Source organism: Gadus morhua, chromosome 4, assembly GCF_902167405.1.
Source record: "Gadus morhua chromosome 4, gadMor3.0, whole genome shotgun sequence".
Taxonomy (NCBI): domain Eukaryota; kingdom Metazoa; phylum Chordata; class Actinopteri; order Gadiformes; family Gadidae; genus Gadus; species Gadus morhua.
In genome coordinates, this window is record NC_044051.1 from 30749755 (window position 1) to 30770929 (window position 21175).

Below are 21175 nucleotides of genomic sequence, written 5' to 3' on the forward strand. Positions count from 1 at the left end.
ACCAGCCTTAACTGTAACCGGGCAGGTTTCAGGCCGCCCTGTGGGCCAATGTATACATTGCTGTGTGTGTGTGTGTGTGTGTGTGTGTGTGTGTGTGTGTGTGTGTGTGTGTGTGTGTGTGTGTGTGTGTGTGTGTGTGTGTGTGTGTGTGTGTGTGTGTGTGTGTGTGTGTGTGTGTGTGTGTGTGTGTGTGGATAAAATGCGTGTGTGTGTGTGTGTGTGTGTGTGGATAAAATGCGTGTGTGTGGATAAAATGCGTGTGTGTGGATAAAATGTGTGTGTGCCTGAGAAACCCCTAATCCATATATCCCTGGGTTTGTAAGCATGTGTGTCCAGCGTCTGGGATTTAATTGAGTCCACAATAAGCGTATGTGCGGGGGTGCGTATGTGTGTGACCAAAGATGACAAATGTAGTCCCTGAAAACACTTGATCAATATTAAGCCTTGTTTGACCGCGTTCTGTGTTGCTTTGTTTGTGAATGTATTATGTGTGTGTGTTTGTGTATTTATCATGTGTGTTCGTTTGTGTATGTATTGTGTGCTTTGTCTATTTATCATGAGTGTGTGTTTGTGTATGTGTCATGTGAATGTGTTTGTGTATGCATTATGTGTGTTTGTGTGTGTATCATGTGTGTTTGTTTGTGTATGTATTATGTGTGTTTGTCTGTGTAATATGCTTGTTTGTTTGTGTATGCATTATGTGTTTGTTTGTGTATGTATTACGTGTGTTTGTGTGTGTATCATGTGTGTGTTTATGTATGCATTATGTGTGTGTTTGGGTATTTATCATGTGTGTGTTGGTTTTTTTGTATTTATTTATTATGTGTGTGTTTGTGTATGTACTATGTGTGTGTTGTGTGTGTTTGTTTGTGTATGTATTATGTGTGTGTGTGTGTGTGTGTGTGTGTAATATGTTTATTTGTGTATGTATCATGTATGTGGGTTTGTGTGTGTATCATGTGTGTTTGTGTGTGTATCATGTGGGTGTCTGTGTGCGTCTCAGGAACCTGAGCTCTGCAGGGGAGGAGGCCCGGAGCCAGCTGAGGTGCTGCGAGGGACTGGTGGACTCCCTGCTCTACGTCCTCAAGTCCTGCGTCAACACTGCAGACTACGACAGCAAGGTAACCACTCTCTCCCCTCCACCTACCCTAGTCATATCTCCCCTCCACCACCCTCCTCCCCTCTCCTGTTCTCTCCCCTCCTCTCTTCTAGTCTTCTCTCCCCTCCATCTCCCTCCTTTTCTCTCCAGTTCTCTCCCCTCAACCTCCATCCTCACCTCTCCTGTTCTCTCCTCTCCTGTTCTCTCCCCTCCGTCTCCTGTTCTCTCCTCACATGTTCTCTCCTCTCCTCTCTACTAGTCTTCACTTCTTTCCTCATCTCTCCTGTTATCTCCTCTTCTCTCCTCATCTCTCTCCTCCACTCACCTACTCTCCGGTTCTCTCCCCTCCTCTCACCTTGTCTTATCTTCTTTTCCATCCTCTCCTCACCTCTCCTCTCCTATCCTATCTCCTAGTCTCAACCTCCCTCCTCCCCTCTCCTGTTCTTTCCTCTTCTCTCCTCTCCTTTCCTCTCTCCTAGTTTTCTCTTCTCTTCCATCCTCTCCTCACCTCTCCTTTTCGCTCTCCTCTCATTCTTGGTTTTCAACTCTTCGGTCTTCTTCTCCATTCTCTCCTCTCCCTTCCTCTCCTTCTCCTCCTCGTCTTTCCCATAATTTCCTGTCTTTGAATCAATGTGAGCAGAGAAGCACGACACTGTATCTTACCCTCCCCTCACAGTTGATGCCCATACAGCAGGAGTACATCCAGAATTCCTTATCGTCTTCATAACCTTGAGGGATCGTTTTCCTAAGGGGGGAAGAACATAAATAGCATAAACTATGACATCTGGAGCTGCAGTGGCAAATATCTATTCCTCACTCATCTGGGAGGAGGATCACTTGGGTTTCGTGGCTAAGGGCCCCCAGGAGATCAGCAGCGGCCCCTGGGCTCAACCCCCAACCCCCAACCCTCCGGTTCAGTGACTGGCCAAAGGGAGCAGTAATGAGGAGGAACGTCTGAATCTTAGCCGTTGTCCCTTTAAAGCAGGCGACATCATGTGGAGATCCACAATCATCCATCCACAATCTTCCATCCACATGCCTGCAGCACTTAGATACAAGATCATCAGTGAAACGTCATAAAAATAAATATGTATTAGGCTAAATGTAAACCGCCTTCGTAGAAACAATTACAATGATTCACAGATTCTCTTCCTTCAGTGGGGCCGAGCTGCGTGAGGTCGAGTGTGCTGATGTACACGCAAAACAGTGTTGAAGCATGCGTGCACAGCGATGATGTGCACGTGCGCGTCCACAAAGCCATCGGAAAGGGTTTAGTGCGACCAGTGATTCCACTAGGGCTGGAATTCAGCTGAAATAGCCTCATACAATGACATAACATTATAACAGAAGAACACAAAAACAACTTAACACGTTTTCTTTGGCGTGCGTGTTGGCGCAGAAACTGTTTTGAGTCTGCGATCTGCAGCCATCCTACAGCCTGTGTTTCATTTTGCTGTTGCTTCTTTTCTACACCATCATATATGTATGCTACTTTCTAATATTAAGTCACTCTGTGTACCTTGGACTATATATGCTTCAGTGTTTCCCCCAGCACTGTGTTGTTAAGGCGGCCGCCTTATCAACAATAGGGCCCCGCCTTGACTACCAATGTATATAAAATAAATAAAAAAAATTATCAAAAAAAAATATATATATATATTTTTTTTTTAATTATTATGCATTAACAAAGTAGAAAACTCTCGTAGGGAAAGAAAACATACTTCCATCAGGTGTAAAAATAAAGATCAATAATGCATCGGTGTTCACAACAATGGTCGTGACATCAAGCTTTTTTAATTGAATTTAACCAGGGAGACCCCCCCCCCGCTCCTTGACCACCTTGACTAAGACATTTACTGGGGGAAACACTGTGCTTGCTATATTTTGGCTAATAGCCATCCGTGAGCTAACGTGTTTCATGTTTTTCTCACACTGCTAAAGCAGAACACTGTTCTGTCAGTGTATCTCCACAGATTTCTCTGTTGAAAACAACGATAATTAACAATGGTGGAGTGGTGGGTGCAGCAGGGGACACCAATGATATCAGATTTGCCAGGGGGAAAAGCCAGCTTGGTGATTGGCTCCCGCAAAAATGTATCGGAAGCAGAAAGAAATGTATTGCTCTTCTCCAGACCATTCTCCAGGGCGAACTCAAATCGCTGGGAGAATGGGCGGGGCTACCCAGTCTAGGTAGTGGCAGTTGCACCTGTGATCCAGGGGCAGTATGCATACAGGAAAACACAGTAGGTGCAGTACACTGTGTAGATGCAGCCAGGCGCTGCATCTGTAACGGCTAGCAGGGAACCTGTCAGGTATCGCTTCGTCAGAGGCCGCCGCGCTCAGCAGCTGTTTACTTACCTTCATCCACCGTGAAGAGATCAGCAGGATGGACGAGGACGGACCAATTAGTGTCTGCCAGGCATCCTCCGTACACCGTCCACCTGTCTGGTGTGCGTGTGTGTGTGTCTTTGTGTGTGTGTGTGTATGTGTGTGTGGGAGGGGGCACACGTCTGTGGGCATGCGCGCGGGCGCGCGTGTGTACGTGTTCACATTATTTGTGCGTGCCTGTGTGTCCATTCCTGTGTTTTTGTTTGTGTGTTTTGGCACACCTTTGTGCGTGTGTTTTGATGTGCGTGTGTGCCTGTCCCGTTATTTGTGCGTGCACGTTCATGTGTATCCATTCCTCTGCGTGTGTGTGTGCGTCTGCATAGATCGTAGAGAACAGCGTGTGCACGCTGCGCAACCTCTCGTACCGGCTCGAGGTGGAGATGCCCTCGTCCCGTCTCCTAGGCAACCCGGAGCTGGACGCCCTGCTGGGGTTCTCCTCCCCGGCCCGGGAGTTGGATTACCTCTGCCTGGGCAAGAGGAGGCGCAGCGGCAGCGGCAGCAAGAGAAGGAGCGGCTGGACCGACGACAAGGTAGGGGAGCGCCGGTGCGCAACATCCCCCTCTGGTGTCGGCCCGCCAGAACTGCAGGGTATTGTCTGCAGCGATGCATTGCAGTGCGTTGTTATGCTGTTAGAATACTCTCTGACGCACGTTATAAACATGTCGTCTTGATACTGATGTATGTGTATTGATGAAATGGGGATTTCTACACTGCAAAAGGGCAGCCATTGTTTTGTTTTCTCATTACGTTGTCTAACCCTGCAATTCCCTAGAGCTGGGGTCGGCAACCCTAGGCACGCTTGCCACCACTGGCACGGGGCAGCATAATAATTGGCACGCTTAAAAAAAAATATAGATATTATAAAAATTCACAGCACAATGCGGCAGCGGCAGCATAATAATTACCACCGACTTTTTTTTTGTACTTTATTCTCTTTTGGGCATTTCCCCCTAGTTCAAATAGGTTTAAATTAGTTACAGAAAGCATTGTTTTGAAATGGGATCAATTAATAGTTTTTAAACTTATGTTGTGAGTAATAGAGAAGAAAATATTTAAAATATCGTTGCAAGTGGTCTGTATGCATCGCCTTCACATGGTTTTGCAAAGCTGTACGTGTCTTAAAGATATTGATGTGGATGGTTCCAACATTCTCATATATTCTCGTCTCATTTCTCACAGTGCAAATATGTTTTTGAATGAGTTTCTGAAAATGGTGTTTTAAGATGGTACATATGTAATTATAATTTGTATGCCCATGTTGCAAATATAACAACCAAAAAAAAAATTAAAATGTTGATGCATGATTGTGGACTATATGGAAATAGTGCAATTCCAGGTCTACGGAAAATGTTTTTGGTCGCTGTGTCTTAATTCAGCCTAATTTTTTATATATTGTTGCTTAAGGCACACTCATTAACGAGAAAATGTCAAATTGGCACTGCATGTTAAAAAAGTTGCTGACCCCTGCCCTAGAGGTTAATCTTTGTGTGTTTGTGTGTGGGTGTGTGTGTGTGTGTGTGTGTGTGTCCGTTCCCACCTGTGTGTGTTTGTGTGTGTCTTGTGTGTGTGTGTGCGTGTGTCCATTCCCCCCCTGTGTGTGTGTGGCTTCGTGTATATACATTCCTCTGGATGTGTGTGTGCGTGTGCGTGTGTGCATACGCATGTGCGTGTCTTTCGATTCCCCTGCGTGTGTGCGCGTCCATTCCTCGGCGTGTGTGTGTGTCTATGCATTGTGCCCCCCCCCTTCCCCAGTGGGACGGTGTGGGCGTGTCCCAGACCCTGCGGGGGGCAGAGCTCCTGTGGCACCCCACGGTGGTCCGGCCCTACCTCAACCTGCTGGCCGAGAGCTCCAACCCCGCCACCCTGGAGGGCGCCGCCGGCTCCCTGCAGAACCTGTCCGCAGGGAACTGGAAGGTAAGGACCTCGTCGTCCTCTTCATCATCACCATCCACCTCATTTCCTCCTCATTATGATCATGATCATGGTCATCCCCCTCCTCCTCCTCATCATGATCATCCGCCTCTTCATCATAATCCTCAAAAAAATTTAAACACTTGATGAAGAGAAAGTTCTCTCACGGACACGTCGGACAGCGAAATATTTGATTTAATCTTAAGGCATGATCATGGGAAAAGTACTGGCAGCAAAGTTTACCAAGAACACATTCGATGAAACAACAACATTCTTATAGGGAACGTTTCCATTGTGGGTAGGGAGTGGGAGTGACCTAAGGCCAAGTCAATTTGCAATACAATGGGTGGTTATTGGACATGTCTGCAGGTTTGCAAGACATGGTGGCTGTAAATAGTTTACACAACAAAGAAGTCAGTCGATTGGCCTGGTCACAAAACCAGACTTACTGGCTCCAGTGGGAACTTGAAATACGAATTAACTTAACCTCTCTCAGTTTAAGAAAGGAAGGGATTTGTTTTAAGTTACAGGGAGAATGTATACAGTTTCTTCTAATGTAATAATTATATAAACAAGATTAATATAATTTGTATGTGATTGTATATTTATAGTTATGATTGATATTTCCACGACAGTTCCTCCCTTTTTGATCATAAGATCAACACTTATTACAGGTGGTATATTATGTCACAGGATTACAAATGATGGTGAAACAAGTTAAAACACAGAATAATAGGAACAAAATTCAAAGAAATTAGTAAAAATCAATCATTAATAAAGTAATCAATATGTACATTTGTAAAATTTGCAAATTCAAAGAAATTAGTAAAAGTAAATGATCAATATGTACATTAGTAAAATTTATGCCTAGCATGTTAGGTCACTCATTTTCAATTTGGTAACTCTTCATTGGAGTAAGGGGCCCATCTTGGTGGTGTTGAAGTGGGTTTGAGCTGCAGCAAGTAGGCTTCCAAACTGGTTGTGTGATGATGTGGTTAGCTGGGTTCCGCTATGGTCGGGAGTCGGTCGTTGTTGCTGGTGGTTGCGTTGCATTGGTCTGCTGGGCTCATCAGGAGTATTATGCAGATCACGGTAGAGGTGGTCCATTCGAGGCGTTGGTGCTTTCCTCTTCTGGAGGTGCTGGGCGGCATCGGCTTGCATGGATCCATTCTGGTTTTCCTTGGAGTTTGACTGCAGTCCTCGTGGTCAGTAACACCTGGATTGGTCCTTGCCATCTGGGGAGGAGAACATTTGGGTTAAGTGACTTTAACATGATCATATCACTAGGATAAAAACCATGGGTAGGGCTGTCAGATGGTATTGGAATGGAGAAAAAAGTTTAGCACAGATCAATTACTGTGTAATGTGTGGAATCTGAAGGGATTGATGACAGTATTGTATGTGTGTCTGGTACTATGGGTGTGATAGGAACAACGCAATTGTGGACTGCTCTCAAATCTTTTTGAGAGCAGAAGTTATTACCGGCTGAATTCTATCTAATGCTTCGGGGGACAAACGATATTGTCGAGTACAAGTCAAAGTAGCATCTGACTTTAATGTAACTTTAAGAGATGGTGAAGAGGTTACAAATCCTGCATGATTTTTATGCATGGCCCATAGTTTAGATGGTACCTGGGATAAACTCTGGGGTGAACTGTAACAGGAGAGGTGGGAGAGATTAAAAACTTCTGTTCCAATGGGACATGTGATACAATAGTGGGAACCGGCTTTGATATTGTTTCACTCGCAATGCCAGCAATACCAACCGTTTTCAATGTCGACAACACTTTTCAACAAACAGAGTGACAAAGTGCTTTGCGATCGCGATAACAGCGATCATATCGTATGAGAGCAGCGCAAACAAACTGTGACAAACATAAGAATTGCATGCAATGCAGGTCACCCACACACAGGGGGGGGGGGGGGGGGGGGGGGTTGGGATTGTGTGAAGAGTATCAGATGAGTAATGTAACGGATGGTCAAAGGTACAGTGCAGAGGGGATGTTTGTAAAGCGAGAGCAGAACGCAGCAGGGTTCTGAAAAACATCCTTATTATTATCCCCCCCTTTACTCACAATCAATGCAGCTATTACCGTATCGCAAAACTGTGAAAAGAAGTGTGATTATCTACAACTCACTAGGGGGGGTTGGAGTGAAACTTGCACAGAGATCGTTTAAGACGAACATTAGAAACACGACAAAATTGAGGCTCTGGCAGATCTCAACATGGTCTCCATTGATTTGATCAACCAGTTCAGTGCAGGCAGTTATCCCAGTAATCCCAGTGGGCAGCGATAAGCCCTTCAGTAAAATAGGAGCAAATGGTTGAATGATAACTGGGCTGTAGGTGGTTTGTTGTCAATTGACAGTGACTGTGTTTCTTTGTGCTATTTTACATGGTCCACCAGTATCATGATTATTAGAAAACCTAGCATAAAGCATCATATACGATAGTATAAGAGTGCGGTGTGTTTTAAATTTAGGGAACCTCAGTCGATACGCTGTTGAGCAGGGCAGTTGTTCGCTACCCCAACAACACAATGTACTAGCAAATAATTCCAGCACTTTCATAGACAACGTGATGATGAGATCCCTCCCTCGCGGTGTTACAGTTTTCTGTAGTTGTGATTTTGTGGAGACGATTATTAAAGCGATTCCCCGGAATGCATTATTTAAGAAAGGAAATGAGTTTAGTGTTGAAATAAAAATGGATTGTGTCTGTATGTGTATGTACGTGTGCTATTTTGTGTTCTGTGTGTGTGTGTGTGTGTGTGTGTGTGTGTGTGTGTGTGTGTGTGTGTGTGTGTGTGTGTGTGTGTGTGTGTGTGTGTGTGTGTGTGTGTGTGTGTGTGTGTGTGTTCTCTTTTTTTTCTGTCCGTGTTCTTTTTTTTGTGTTTGTGTGAGTGTGTTCTCGTTGTGTTCTGTGTGTTTTCTTGTTCTGTTCCATGTGTGTTCTTGTTTGTGTGTATGTGTTTGTTCTCTATCTGTTCTGTGTGTGTTCTCTTTCTGTTCTGTGTGTGTTCTCTTTCTGTTCTGTGTGTATTCTTGTTTGTGTGTGTGTGTGTGTGTGTGTGTGTGTGTGTGTGTGTGTGTGTGTGTGTGTGTGTGTGTGTGTGTGTGTGTGTGTGTGTGTGTGTGTGTGTGTGTTCTCTTTCTGTCCTGTGTGTGTTCTCTTTCTCACCTGTGTGTGTTGTGGTTCTCTGTGTGTGTGTGTGTGTGTGTGTGTGTGTGTGTGTGTGTGTGTGTGTGTGTGTTTATGTGTGCGCGTGCAGTTCTCCTCCTACATCCGAGCGGGGGTGCGTAAGGAGAAGGGCCTGCCCATCCTGGTGGAGCTGCTGAGGATGGACGCTGACCGGGTGGTCTGCTCTGTGGCCACCGCCCTCAGGAACATGGCCCTGGACAGCAGGAACAAGGAGCTCATAGGTACCCACACACACACACACACACACACACACACACACACACACAAAGCACACAAAGCACACAAAGCACGCAGCACACATACACAGCACACACACACAGAACACATACACGTACACACACACAATACACACACACACACCCACACACACAATACACACAGAACACATACACACACACACACACATACACACACAAAGCACACAGCACACATACACACACACACACAGCACACAGAACACATATACACGCGCACACACACACACACACACACATACAGCACACAGCACACAGAGCACACGGCCATGGACAGATCCACAACCACTGCTCAATTAACCTGTTTGTGTGCGCTGTGTGTGTGCGTGCGTTGGTGTGTCTGGTTGTATGTGTGTTGAATGTGCTGCGTGTGTTTGTGTGTGTTGTATGCACTATATGGTATGTGTGGTGTGTTTGTGCGTGTGTGTGTGTGTTGCATGCGGTGTGTGTGTGTGTGTGTGTTTTCTGCGTACTCTGTGTGTATTTGTATTGCGCACGCTGTGTCTGTGCATGCATGCCTGGGGTGTGTGTGTGTGTGTGTGTGTGTGTGCGTGCAGGGAAGTACGCGATGCAGGACCTGGTGAGCCGGCTGCCCGGCTCCTCTTCTACCGGCGGGGCGGCGCCGCTGTCGGACGACACGGTGGCGTCGGTGTGCTGCACGCTGCACGAGGTCACCAGCCGCAACGTGGAGAACGCCCGCGCCCTGGCGCACAGCGGCGGCATCCAGAAGCTGGTCAACATCGGGAAGGGCCGCGGCAAGGGGTGGGCCGGCACCACACGCACCACACCACTCATGCACCCCTACCAGTCTGCTTTGGGTGGAGCATTTAGGGAAGGGTTTGGGGGGTGAGGGAAGGGCTAGGCCACTCTGGCCAACTGATTCGGGTGGAGCACTCGCTGCTAGTGTTGGGGGTGGGGGAAGGGGTAGGCCGGTACCACCTCATGCACCGCACGCAGTCCGCTTTAGGTGGAGAACTAGGCGTTGGGGATAGGGTGGGGGATGGGGGCAGGGGGAAACTTTCAGTTTGCATGAGATTCGGGGTTCAGAGAGTCAATACATTTTTGATTGTGCCATCGTGGTTATGATCTGACAGATGATAGGAAGACTCACTTTTGTATGCAGTTGTCCTCTCTCGTTGACCCTGCTGGGCGTGTCTCCTCCTCCCCCTCCCCCAGGTACTCCATGAAGGTGGTGAAGGCGGCGTCCCAGGTGCTGAACACGCTGTGGCAGTACCGCGAGCTGAGGAGTCTCTACAAACAGGTGAGAGGACTCAAGAGGAGTCACCTCCACGGTGTGAATGAATGAGTATCATAGTCCTGTAGAGGGCACTGTAGTGAAGTCGCTTCCAGTACATTTGCATTCAGTTCTGTTCGTTCCTATTCTTTTAAAAGGCAATAGTTGACGCCGACTTGCTTGTAGAGCCTGATACTCAAATTAAATTAAACCGCATCAAATAGTTACTCAAATAAAGAAATGAAACGCTAAACATTCTGTAGCTAGACTACAAGTAAAGGTGAACCCAACCAAAACCCCTCTTCTTGATGACTTTTCATTGGACGACTCCCCGTCCAGGTGGACCACCTGATATTGCATTGTATTATATCTTAACCTCTTCATGGCTGACAGGGTGACCCACTCACCTGACAATTAAAGCATATCTACGAAACAACTGACCTCCGTCTGTTTGAACCTTAACTGAAGGGGCGTTCCCATGGAGATCAGCTCTCACCCAGAATGAAAAAAAGCATTTTAATGATGTGAACTTAAATTTTTACATTTTAACAGACCCTGAGGAATCAGTTGGACAGAGTGATGGAGAATATTGGGTCTATTTTAACAATTTACGTACGGTCTCACGCCAGCATTGGGTGGTAGGTCTAAGTATGCGGGATGTTGGGATGTTGGCAAAGATGCATAATAAGACCTGACGGCCAAACGTTGTGTCTCCACAGGACGGCTGGAACTACACCCACTTCGTCACGCCCGTGTCCACGCTGGAGCGAGAGCGCTACCGCTCCCAGCCCGCCCTGCCCACCAGCCCCCTGCACATGCCCCCCGTCGTCCAATCAGGTGAGATCCACCGGAAGCCCATTTGCTGCTGTTGTTTAGTGTTGATGTCAGGTGACACGAAGCAAACGGAGGCAGGGAGGAGAGAGCGGTAGGTGTCTGTAGGACACTAGTAGAAAACGTTTGAGAACCACTGGTCTCGACATTATTTAGTTAGTAATAGTATTCTCTTACTTTTTGTTAGTTGATATTGATACAGCTTTAGCAAATGAGGCGTCTTGCTCAAGTTCACCTATAGCGAGGTAGAAATATCTTGGATCGAACATAGAGGCAGCTGAACACCCTAAACCCTGCACCCACCCACCTAGCCCAACTGTACCCCACAAATACATGTCTCTGAGAAATGGAATAGTCGTAGAGGTGTTGAGATGTATCTATAGAATTTGTGAGGTATTTATTATTGTATTATTGATAATACATTAACACTATTATTAATTTGTTGGAGCTGGAGTTGGATGTATTGCTCTGACAGGTCTATATATAAAGGTTTTTCCCTTCCTATATTCGGTCTATAATCATTGCATCTGTGTGGGGCTAGGGGGGAGTGCCACGTCCTCTCCCGCCATGCTGGGCATCAGGAGACACAGCTCCAACAACCAGAGGATGCAGTCGTCTATGCAACTGGACTCCTACTACGGCGACAACAGTTTACACAAATACCCGTACAACGGTGAGCCGCCTTGTTCTGAACACGTCCTGACGCTAAAGACAGGTTGTAGGCTGCTTTCTGGGCATTCTGATGGGACATCAAATCTGTGTTTAACTCATGTTCAATTATTTATCATAAATAATGGGATATGTGAACGGCTGGCTCAGGTACATCATTTCCTGGTTCAGATTATCGTTAGGATCATTGAATATTTCAGTAGTTCATAAATAAAGACATAAACCAAGGGAATATTTGCCGTCTTAGTGTATATTTCTCCTTGTCTGAAATACACTTTGAAGGCATATATTTTGTTGGTTTATATCGTTTTTTTTAATGAACTAATCAAATATTCACACATGTGGGATGTGTATTTATCAAGAGTTGAGCGTGACTGGGTTAGGGCAGCGCTCCAGTGTGAAACCTTTAGTGAGAGAGTACCCCACTTTAATGATTGGTCTCAGTTGAGACGTTCAAGGTAATGATTGAACTCGCATCAAATAAGAATTGCTCCTGTTTTAAATAGCTTTCCCTAATTGTCCAATTGTATTATTTATTACTGTACTGAAATGCTGTTCTGGTTGTTGGACCGACTGCTTATTGTAATCTTTTGAACATTTGTATTTCTGTTTTTATTTGTATGTTGTAATCAGGGCGTCATTTAAAAAGAGCCTGCTCTAAATGGCGCCTTCCCTGAATGCATAAAGGTTAATAAAAAAAAATGATAATAACCCAACAACAGACCTAGCCCTGATCACAACACAGCACACCACCACCATGGACCACGGCTCAACACAGAGGGAAAGACCAGTGATTGACTGCTTCCATTCACGCTCATTCAATGACCAACCCGCTGTTAAGACTAGGCTGGGCTGCCCCCAACCTCATTGACCTAGCTGTACTTCAATAAATATAACAGTTCTTAATGTTGTGACCACCCCCCCCCCCCCCATTCCTTTGGTCCTTTGCCAAACTGCTCCAGATCGGTCATGTGTCAAAGTGGCACTGAAGTGTTAGTAAAATGTCCATAACTATCCAAAGATATTACCGTCATTCTAATATTGGGGGGCCAGCCCCAAATGTGTTCATATCCCCAGTTGTGTATTTGTGCGTGCCTAATGTTGTTTTGTTGTGTTTACCCTTCAGGTTCTGAGAAGAACCATCCGTATTTCATCGGGACGTATTCCTCCCAGTCAGGGGAGGACCTGCGCAGGTCTCAGGTGAGATCCTTTACCTGTTAGAACCATGTAGAAACATGCTCAGAAACGTATTATAACCCAGAATAATCGGGTCCCCATCCACCCGAAGAAACGGCTTCGAAACCAGCTTCCTCTCCGAATCCGAATCCGAAACTAGGCCTGTTTAAGTTGAATAAATACATCTTTATTAGCTTTAGCTTTATCCGTTTTTATTGAACTCAAATAGAGTTATTTATTGATGTCATATTGAAAACAGATAGTAAGGAGCCATAGACCTGGCGTGGTCTCCATCTATGGTCATTATACTTTTAAAACCAAACGTTACCCATGGACTGAATCCAAACTTATCTAGTCCATATCCACCAGAACAACCAGCGTCCTCTTCACGTTTCATACACTAAAAACGCTGTCTTCCCGCCAGACACGGTTCCATACAAAATGCACTTCTTGCGACATTGTACATAGTCCTATCTGTTCTGGCTCGTCTATCGATGTGTGCATCTGCTTCCTTTTCCTGTTAATGGTGTTTGAAAAAAGCTAGCCATGCTATCATATGCATGTATTAATGTTGCACACAGCCGGCATGTATCTCAGGAGGTAGGGCTGGTGACCGGAAGGTTGCTGGTTCGATCCCCGGCTCCTCCTAGCTGAGTGTCTGGGTGTCCCTGAGCAAGACACCTCACCCTAACTCCAGCCTAACGTGAATGCTAGGCAATATTGTTAAGCGCTTTGCAGGCCACTAGTTAGGAAAGCGCTGTATAAATACATTCCATTTTTATTTTACCGTTAGCACCTGCAAAATATCAATCCTCTTTTGAAAATGTTGCAAACCTTGCAACGCTCCCCCTCTCCTCTCCCCTCTCCCTCTCCCCCTCTCCCATCTCCCCCTCTCCCCTCTCCCCTGTTCCCTCTCCCTCTACCCCTCTCCCCCCCCTTCCAACAGCACTCGGAGCCCTTCTACGACGAGCCAGACCGTAAGAACTACAACAGCTACCGGATGTACCTGTCGTCCCCGGTGCAGGGCTACGGGGACGAGTCGTACGAGGACGAGCCGGCGGTGCTCACACCCCCGTCGCCCGACGGCTACCCGGGCCAGGCCCTGCGGCCCAAGGCCCACGCCACCAACTACGTGGACTTCTACTCCACCACGCGCAGGCCCTCCCAGGGCACCAACAAGTACACTGGCTCCCCTGACTCCTGGGTGTGAAGAGAGAGAGGGAAAACGGAGACCGGGGGGGACGCCCGGCGGCCATCTTTTTCTTTCAGTACGGTGGGTTCCCCTTGTATGTGTGCGGGCCGGGGAGGGGGGGTTTTGGGGGGGGTGGGAATGCATGTTAAGTTAAGCCGTGCACATCTGGGTGTACTTCTGTGTTCCAGACTCACGTCCCCAGACTTTTTTTTGGGGATCCGAGTTTTGACGTCGTTCCGTTTGGTCAAACGTAGAAAAGATCGGCGCAAATTCTGGAAGTGGGTCGGCGGTTTCCTCCGATGAAAGAGCCAGCCTTAACGTCGTCGATGTTAACCAGGGGGGCGGAATCATGTTCGGGTTACGTTCTCGCCCTCTGCGGTATAAACACGCAGACCATTGGTTGTTATTGTTTACCAACGTTTGATTCATGAATGGAAACCCCGGAGGCTCGGTTTGTTAAAACATCTACACCGGGACGGGATACATTTGTTCAGTATTTGTGATTCTTTGACACTGTGTTGAAGCGAAGGAGGAGCTAACGACCTGGTGACCGGGGAGTCATCCAGGAGGAATTGAGTGTACTACCTCTGAACACTACTTCAACTAGCACGCAATTAACCATGAAAGGTTTCCTTTACTTCCGATATATTTAACACTTACTCCAAATCATACCAATTTCGGATTTGGGGAGCAACACATCGCATCGCTTGGAAAATATTCTGAGTCACTTTGAAAAATAATTCTTGTCTGTTTAGTGAAATAGGAACATGTCTATTGATAAAATATTGATATGATTATGATGAAACCCATCCCTAAAAGTGGAAACTATTCAAAGTAATACTCAAAGCAGAAAAAAATTGTATGGATTAAAAAAGTGTTTGACATTTTAACTAAGGAAAAGAGCGACCTACAAAACTCTGAAAACCGTGAATACTTCGGTTAAACTTTGTTCTTTGGCCAAATGTACGGTATATCCTAAAGTATGTGAAATATGTGAACACGTGGGAAAAAATACTATTTGTACAGAAGATACAGCGGTTTAACTTTCTTGTTACGTTGTTGTATGACATATGTATCAGACTTTATATGTGATTGTGTGAAGGAACTTTTTCTATTGTTTCTCCTGTTTTTTGTATTAATTTAATCGTGACCTGACCAAAACTCCCTGTCTGTCTGTCGTGTCGAACCGATCATGATGATGTGCAATGTGAGAGGGACACTATATATATAGGGATTAAAGACTATATCACAAACATGTCTGTGTGTCTAAGTGTGTTCACAGCAGTACAACATTGAGGAATTTATGTGGAGTAAAATCACAACGATCAACTTTTATAAAATACTATATATAGCAAATACAAATATGCTTCCCGTCAATGTAGTTGAAAAATGAATAACTTGGCAAACAACACCTATTTAAGTTAAATAAATACATCTTTATTAGCTTTAGCCGTTAAGATTGAATATACACTGAAATTTATTGATTTATTGATGTCATTGCAAAAATAAAAGAAAGCAAGGACCCATAGACCTGGCGTGGTCTCCATCGATGATCATCATATATATATACGTTCAAATGGCATCCATTTCACATTTGCATTGGCATTTCCCTGAGCACGCCTGAAACAAGCTAGCCGTGCTATCATATGCATTTATTAATGTCCAGTTGCACTTATCAGCTTCAGACCAAACATAACCCATGGGCTGATGTTCACACAAATACAAGAGACTAGTGCTAGTGGTCATGTTGGGAGCATGGGGGTAGTTTTTCTAGCAACAGGGTTAAGAGTAAAGTGATCAATTCTGATGCAAAAATCAAATATTCAACTGCAAACCTTCTAATCATTAAATAACTTTAACCAAGGCATATATACATTTGTATTAAGATGCATTACATTGCAACATATTGCTGTTTCATGCTGGTCTCTCTTTGCCATTAAATGATGCATACACAAAGTTTGACATTTTCTCATGATGGGGATAAAATAAAAAAATAACCAGACAAATGATTGCAGAGTTTCAAGTGATGTTTTAGCACTGAATAGTTCTGTTATTAAAACAAGCTCACTCTAGCTCCGCCCCTTGGGACAAGGAAACATCTGATTTGCTGGTCAGTGCCCCAGTTCTTGATTAAAGGGATACACAGATATATCTGTAAATTTGTGTTTGCCTGTTTTACCGAGAATTAGTAGATTGGTTTAACTACATATTCATCATTATGTGTCCAGAATGGCAGTTTGGTGGTTTAGCATTTGTGTTCCGTTAGCCGCTTCAATTGACTTGCAGAGCTACTGTAGCCAAGCTCCCGGTCACATGGGGTGAATAAGCTTCACTATTACTTTCCAAAGATTTCCAAAGTGTTCTGAATAGTCGCTTATTCAAAATATGGTCCAGTGAAAACACAGCAAGATTGAAGTTTGTACAAACACAAATTATCCAGCAGTACTACAAAATACTCTGTGGCTTTGTAGATTTACCACAATCTTGTTTATTACTGGCATTAATTATTAATATGCGACTATTCTGAAATCTTTGGAAAGTAATTCAAAGTGTATTCCCCTCACATAAACAAGCTAGGCTGCTGCAGCTCTGCAAGCCAATGGAAGATGCTAACAGAAAGCCAATGCTCACCCAGCATTCTCCCCTTCTGTACACCCAAGGATGATTCTGGCATCAAACAACTCATCTGAACCTGGGTAAGAGAGGCCGACGGCAACAAACAGATTCATCGGCGTATCCCTTTGAGTAGTGTGTCGCTGTTAGAGGGGGAGCTGGAGCGAGATATTTGAAATACAGGAGCTCTGATTACAAGAGTGCCCTGGAGCAGGAGAGATGATGTGAGGCATGGTTGGTCTTTGAACAGAAATCCTTCAAAACAAAATGGAACTAGGTCGGTTGGTTCTAAAATGCAGCTAAATCTCCGAGAAATTCCTGGTGCCTTAATCTATTACAACATAAAATACTGCTATTCATTACACTCAATGTAAATTGCCTTATAATGTATGCCTTTATCGAATACCGCAATGGAAATAGTAAGTAACATACAATGAAATGATAAAGTGAATGTACTACTCAACTAATTACAATTATTACTATGCTTGATAAAAATTACAATAGCATATCACATTCAGTGTATGATCAAGAACAATTTGAATAAATACAATTACCAAAATTAGGGGAAAAAACGAAAATGAGATTGTACACATGAATAGTTTGTTACTGAAGGGTTCATAAATAAGGCACGTGATTATATTGTTTTGTTTGACTTTGTTTTCCAATAAAAAGTGGTTTTAGGTTACATCGCTGAATTGTTTCCGAATCAAGGAGGGGGGTTCATGTGTTGTGGGTGGGGTCACTGGGAGATGGTCTCCTATTGGACTAAACGTAGGAGGGTTGAGGCTGCGTGTTCCAAACAGGAAGTGTGCATCAGACATGCTTCTGTGAAAAGGAAGACAAATACAAATATTCACCCAATCAGCCGCTATTTCCTGTTGAGTTGTGTCTGTGTTCCAGCCTTCTCGGTCAATACAGATCTTTATTTCTGATTGGTTTCCCAATAGTTAAAGGTGCAGTAGTTTACATTAAAGGGCTATCATTGCTCATTGTGATCAATCCATCCCGTCCCTGATTGGTTAGAGGAATCCATGTTGCCTGTCAATCACAGTTGTTTGAAATGCAGCACTTCTCATTAGCTTACAGAGGGAGGGAGCAGAGCGGTAAGGCGTTCTATTGGTCTAGTTTGAAACCTTGCTCTCTTCCACTCTTTTCTCTCTCACTACAGCAGGGGTCGACAACCCTAGGCACGCGTGCCAACACTGGCACAGGGCAGCATAATCATTGGCAAACAAAAAAAAAACACATTTATTATATTTATTTTATTATTATTCTAAAAAATCCAAGCACTATGCAGTAGCATAATCATAACTACCGATTTTTTTTGCACTTTATACTGTTTTGGGCATTTCCTCCAAGTGCAAATATGTTTAAAATAGTTACAGAAAGCAGTGTTCTGGAATGGGATCACTTAATACTTTTTAACCTATGTTGTGAGTAATAGAGAAGAAACTGTTTAAAATATTGTTGTAAGTGGCCTGTATGCATCGCCTTCATGGTATTGCAAAGCTGTACATGTCTTAATGATATTGATGTGGATGGTTCCAACATTCTCATATATTGTCGTTTTTTACATTTCTCACAGTGCAAATATGTTTTTGAATGAGTTTCTGAAAATGGTGTTTTAAGATGGAACATATGCAACGTCATTTGTAAGCCCATCTTGCAAATATAACAACCAAAAAAACATTTAAAATGTTGATGCATGATTGTGGACTATATGGAAATAGTACAATTCCAGGTCTATTGGAAATGTTTTTGGTCGCTGTGTCTTAATTCAGCCTAATATTTTATATATTGTTGCTTAAGGCACACTCATTAACGAGAAAAGTGTCAAACTGGCACTGCATGTTGAAAAAGTTGCTGACCCCTACCCTAGAGGTTATTCTTTGTGTGTTTGTGTGTGTGTGTGTGTGTGTGTGTGTGTGTGTGTGTGTGTGTGTGTGTGTGTGTGTGTGTGTGTGTGTGTGTGTGTGTGTGTGTGTGTGTGTGTGTGTGTGTGTGTGTGTGTGTGTGCGTTCCCACCTGTGTGTGTGTGTGTTTGTGTGTGTGCGTTGTGTATATCCATTCCTCTGGATGCGTGTGTGTGTGTGTGTGTGTGGCACCCTCATTAACGAGAAAATGTGAAACTGGCACTGCATGTTGAAAAGGTTTCTGACCGCTGCCCTATAGCCACTCTCGAATATACCTAGAGCGGCTTTAATTAATACATAATAGTAACACCAACATAACGTTGGTATTTTCTGGTACCATCACTCCTACTAAACTGAAAAGCTATCATGTAAGCTGATGGTTTTATGTCTTATTGCCATATTCCCTAAGGGAACAGTTAGCCTGAAAACATTTTAGGCAAACTTTTATTTAGCCTAACTGAACTTTTTCAGATGTTTTGTTTTCGGTTGTTGGCAAGTTGTTGGCAAGTTGGCAGTTACTTGCCAAACTGTTGTTCGTTAGTTACTTGCCCAACTGTTGGCAAGTAACTGTTTAAAAAATTATAAAATGTGAAGAAAATAGTTTTGTTTAAGCTTCGTGCCACAGGTTACATGCTCTTTAATGAGAAGAGATGTAACTTCTCCAGTTAAAGCAGTAGCAGCTCTGACTGTGACAGACAGGCCTCGTGGTGGGCGGTCCTCACCAGGGGGGAGGGGCTAGATGCTGGTCTGGTAGTGGTTGTTGTTGTAGAGACCGTCCCTCAACGCGTGGAAGGTGGGAGAGGACAGAGGGTGCTGGCCTGGACGGATTGGCTTGGCTGTGGATTGCACACACATACACACACACACATACACACACATGTAAAAGCACACACACGCATACACACACATGTAAAAGCACACACACACACACACACACACACACCAACACAAATACAAACACACACACGTAAACGCACTCACACATGCAAACACACACATACATACACAGGCAATGTTATACAAATTCTGGGAACACAATCTTCTGAATTAATAATTTTTACATTTTTTCTTCGTTAGCGAACTGGAGTAACACAGGCACTTTTAAATTGGGTTTATATGACTGAAATCGGATAGGCTCAAACGGTTTTCACATTCATGAAAAAAGTGTTTCTTGTAATATCCAGATTGCCTTAGAGGCCTCGACTTTGATGTAAAGACAACTCAGAAGCTATGCTCGGCTTAATATAAAATAATAAAATTAAAGGGTTCAATCTCGCTGAGATACTTTGGAATATAATGAGGATATAAAAATAGTACAGCTTCGTTTGTTAGAGATTCCATCATCAACTAACAGATCAACAAAAAATATATATGTAGAAATTATGGAATACTATTGACCATAACATAATTGTTTCAGAAAAAGAGACAAAAAGGTCCTACTTTCCTGCCATTATTTACCAAACACAGCGTTGATGTCCAGACCAGTTGTTGCGGTTGTTTCTCAACACACCAAACACACAATTATCTCTTCCATTCTAAACCATCAGGGCATGACCTAAAACAACCACCAGGGGGCGACGTGTTACCGATCTGAGCTGAGGGCCCCCGGCGGACCATCCTCTTGGCCCGGACGGCCTCCTTGATGCGGCCAACCTCCAGCTGGTAGTGGCGGCGGTCTCGTGACGCGCTTCCCTTAGCCTCCTTCAGCGCCCCCTCCAGGGCCTTGACACGTTCCGCCGTGGCCCGCAGACGCATCTCCAGCTTGGGCAGCTCGCAGCGCAGGTCCCCATTATCACTCACCAACTAGGGGGAGGGTGGGAGAGGGGAGAAAGTGAGGTAGAGAGAGAAGGGGGGAGGGAGGGAGAGGGAGAAGGTGAGGGAAGGAGGGAGGGATAAAGGAGAGAGAGAGGGAAGGGAGGGAGAAGGGGAGGGAGGGAATGAGAGGGAGAAGGTGAAGGAGGGAGTGAGTGGGAGAAGGGGCGGGGATGAGGGAGGGAGATGGGAGAAACACGGTGGTCTGAAGTTTATTTTCCCCGATCCTCTTCCCTACGGTAACAGAGAGGTCGTCCGACCGGATCCCACCTGCTTGTGGACTTTGGTGAGGTGCTCCAGGTTCTTCTCCAGGAAGCAGATGCGCTGCTTCTGGGCCACGCTCCCAAGCCCCTCCTCGCACTCCAGCTCTGCACTCTGGACAAGGCAGGAAACAACCTCAACATTACCCTTTATTGAGCAGGAGTTTATAAATAATCTGATACTCGTCAAATAAATAATCCTAGAAAAAATAACAATAAATAAAGTGACGAGTAAAAAACTATTCAAGTATAGAGCAGATATCTAGATGACCTAATGATAGTGTGATAATGACATGTTCACCAAACCCCTTGAAGGAGCTTCCTGACCCTGAATCTGTGAGTTGGATGGAGATGAGGACAACTTTTCAAACAGAGTCGTACCTTCTTCACGCGTGCCGTCAGGTCCTTCACAAACAGCCGGCGCAGGTTATGCAGAGTCTGCAGCTCTTTGGCCTGCGGGGGTTTGGGGGGGAGGGGGTTCTGCTTTAGTCACACAGCGGCCATCTTGATTTCAGAACAACACTTCCTTTATCATGATTTGTCAGATTTTTATTGGATTTAGTATTAACAGTAGTATTGTAAGGTTGAAACTCTTGAATTTAGATCCGGGATTCTCCTCGG

The 21175-nt window shown here is 44.7% G+C and overlaps 2 protein-coding genes across 3 annotated transcripts in view; one reads left to right on the forward strand and one right to left on the reverse strand.

The window, feature by feature from the left end:
- LOC115542492 (plakophilin-4) overlaps window positions 1-14062 on the forward strand; it is a 44339-nt gene extending 30277 nt beyond the window's left edge. For both annotated transcript variants that reach the window (XM_030354768.1, XM_030354769.1), the window contains exons 13-22: window positions 1004-1121; window positions 3811-4017; window positions 5240-5401; window positions 8671-8821; window positions 9412-9616; window positions 10031-10115; window positions 10808-10925; window positions 11461-11592; window positions 12715-12788; window positions 13711-14062. In XM_030354768.1, the coding sequence (XP_030210628.1) occupies window positions 1004-1121; window positions 3811-4017; window positions 5240-5401; window positions 8671-8821; window positions 9412-9616; window positions 10031-10115; window positions 10808-10925; window positions 11461-11592; window positions 12715-12788; window positions 13711-13974 (1516 nt within the window). In that variant the 3' untranslated portion in view covers window positions 13975-14062. The remainder of the gene's footprint in view (window positions 1-1003; window positions 1122-3810; window positions 4018-5239; window positions 5402-8670; window positions 8822-9411; window positions 9617-10030; window positions 10116-10807; window positions 10926-11460; window positions 11593-12714; window positions 12789-13710) is intronic.
- Window positions 14063-15371: 1309 nt separating this feature from the next.
- Window positions 15372-21175, reverse strand: part of LOC115542493 (kinesin heavy chain) — a 31932-nt gene continuing 26128 nt past the window's right edge. Inside the window, exons 22-26 of the mRNA XM_030354770.1 lie at window positions 20936-21007; window positions 20565-20669; window positions 20069-20285; window positions 19205-19318; window positions 15372-17394 (exon numbers count right to left, since the gene is read on the reverse strand). Coding sequence (XP_030210630.1) covers window positions 19218-19318; window positions 20069-20285; window positions 20565-20669; window positions 20936-21007 — 495 coding nt within the window. The 3' untranslated portion in view covers window positions 15372-17394; window positions 19205-19217. The remainder of the gene's footprint in view (window positions 17395-19204; window positions 19319-20068; window positions 20286-20564; window positions 20670-20935; window positions 21008-21175) is intronic.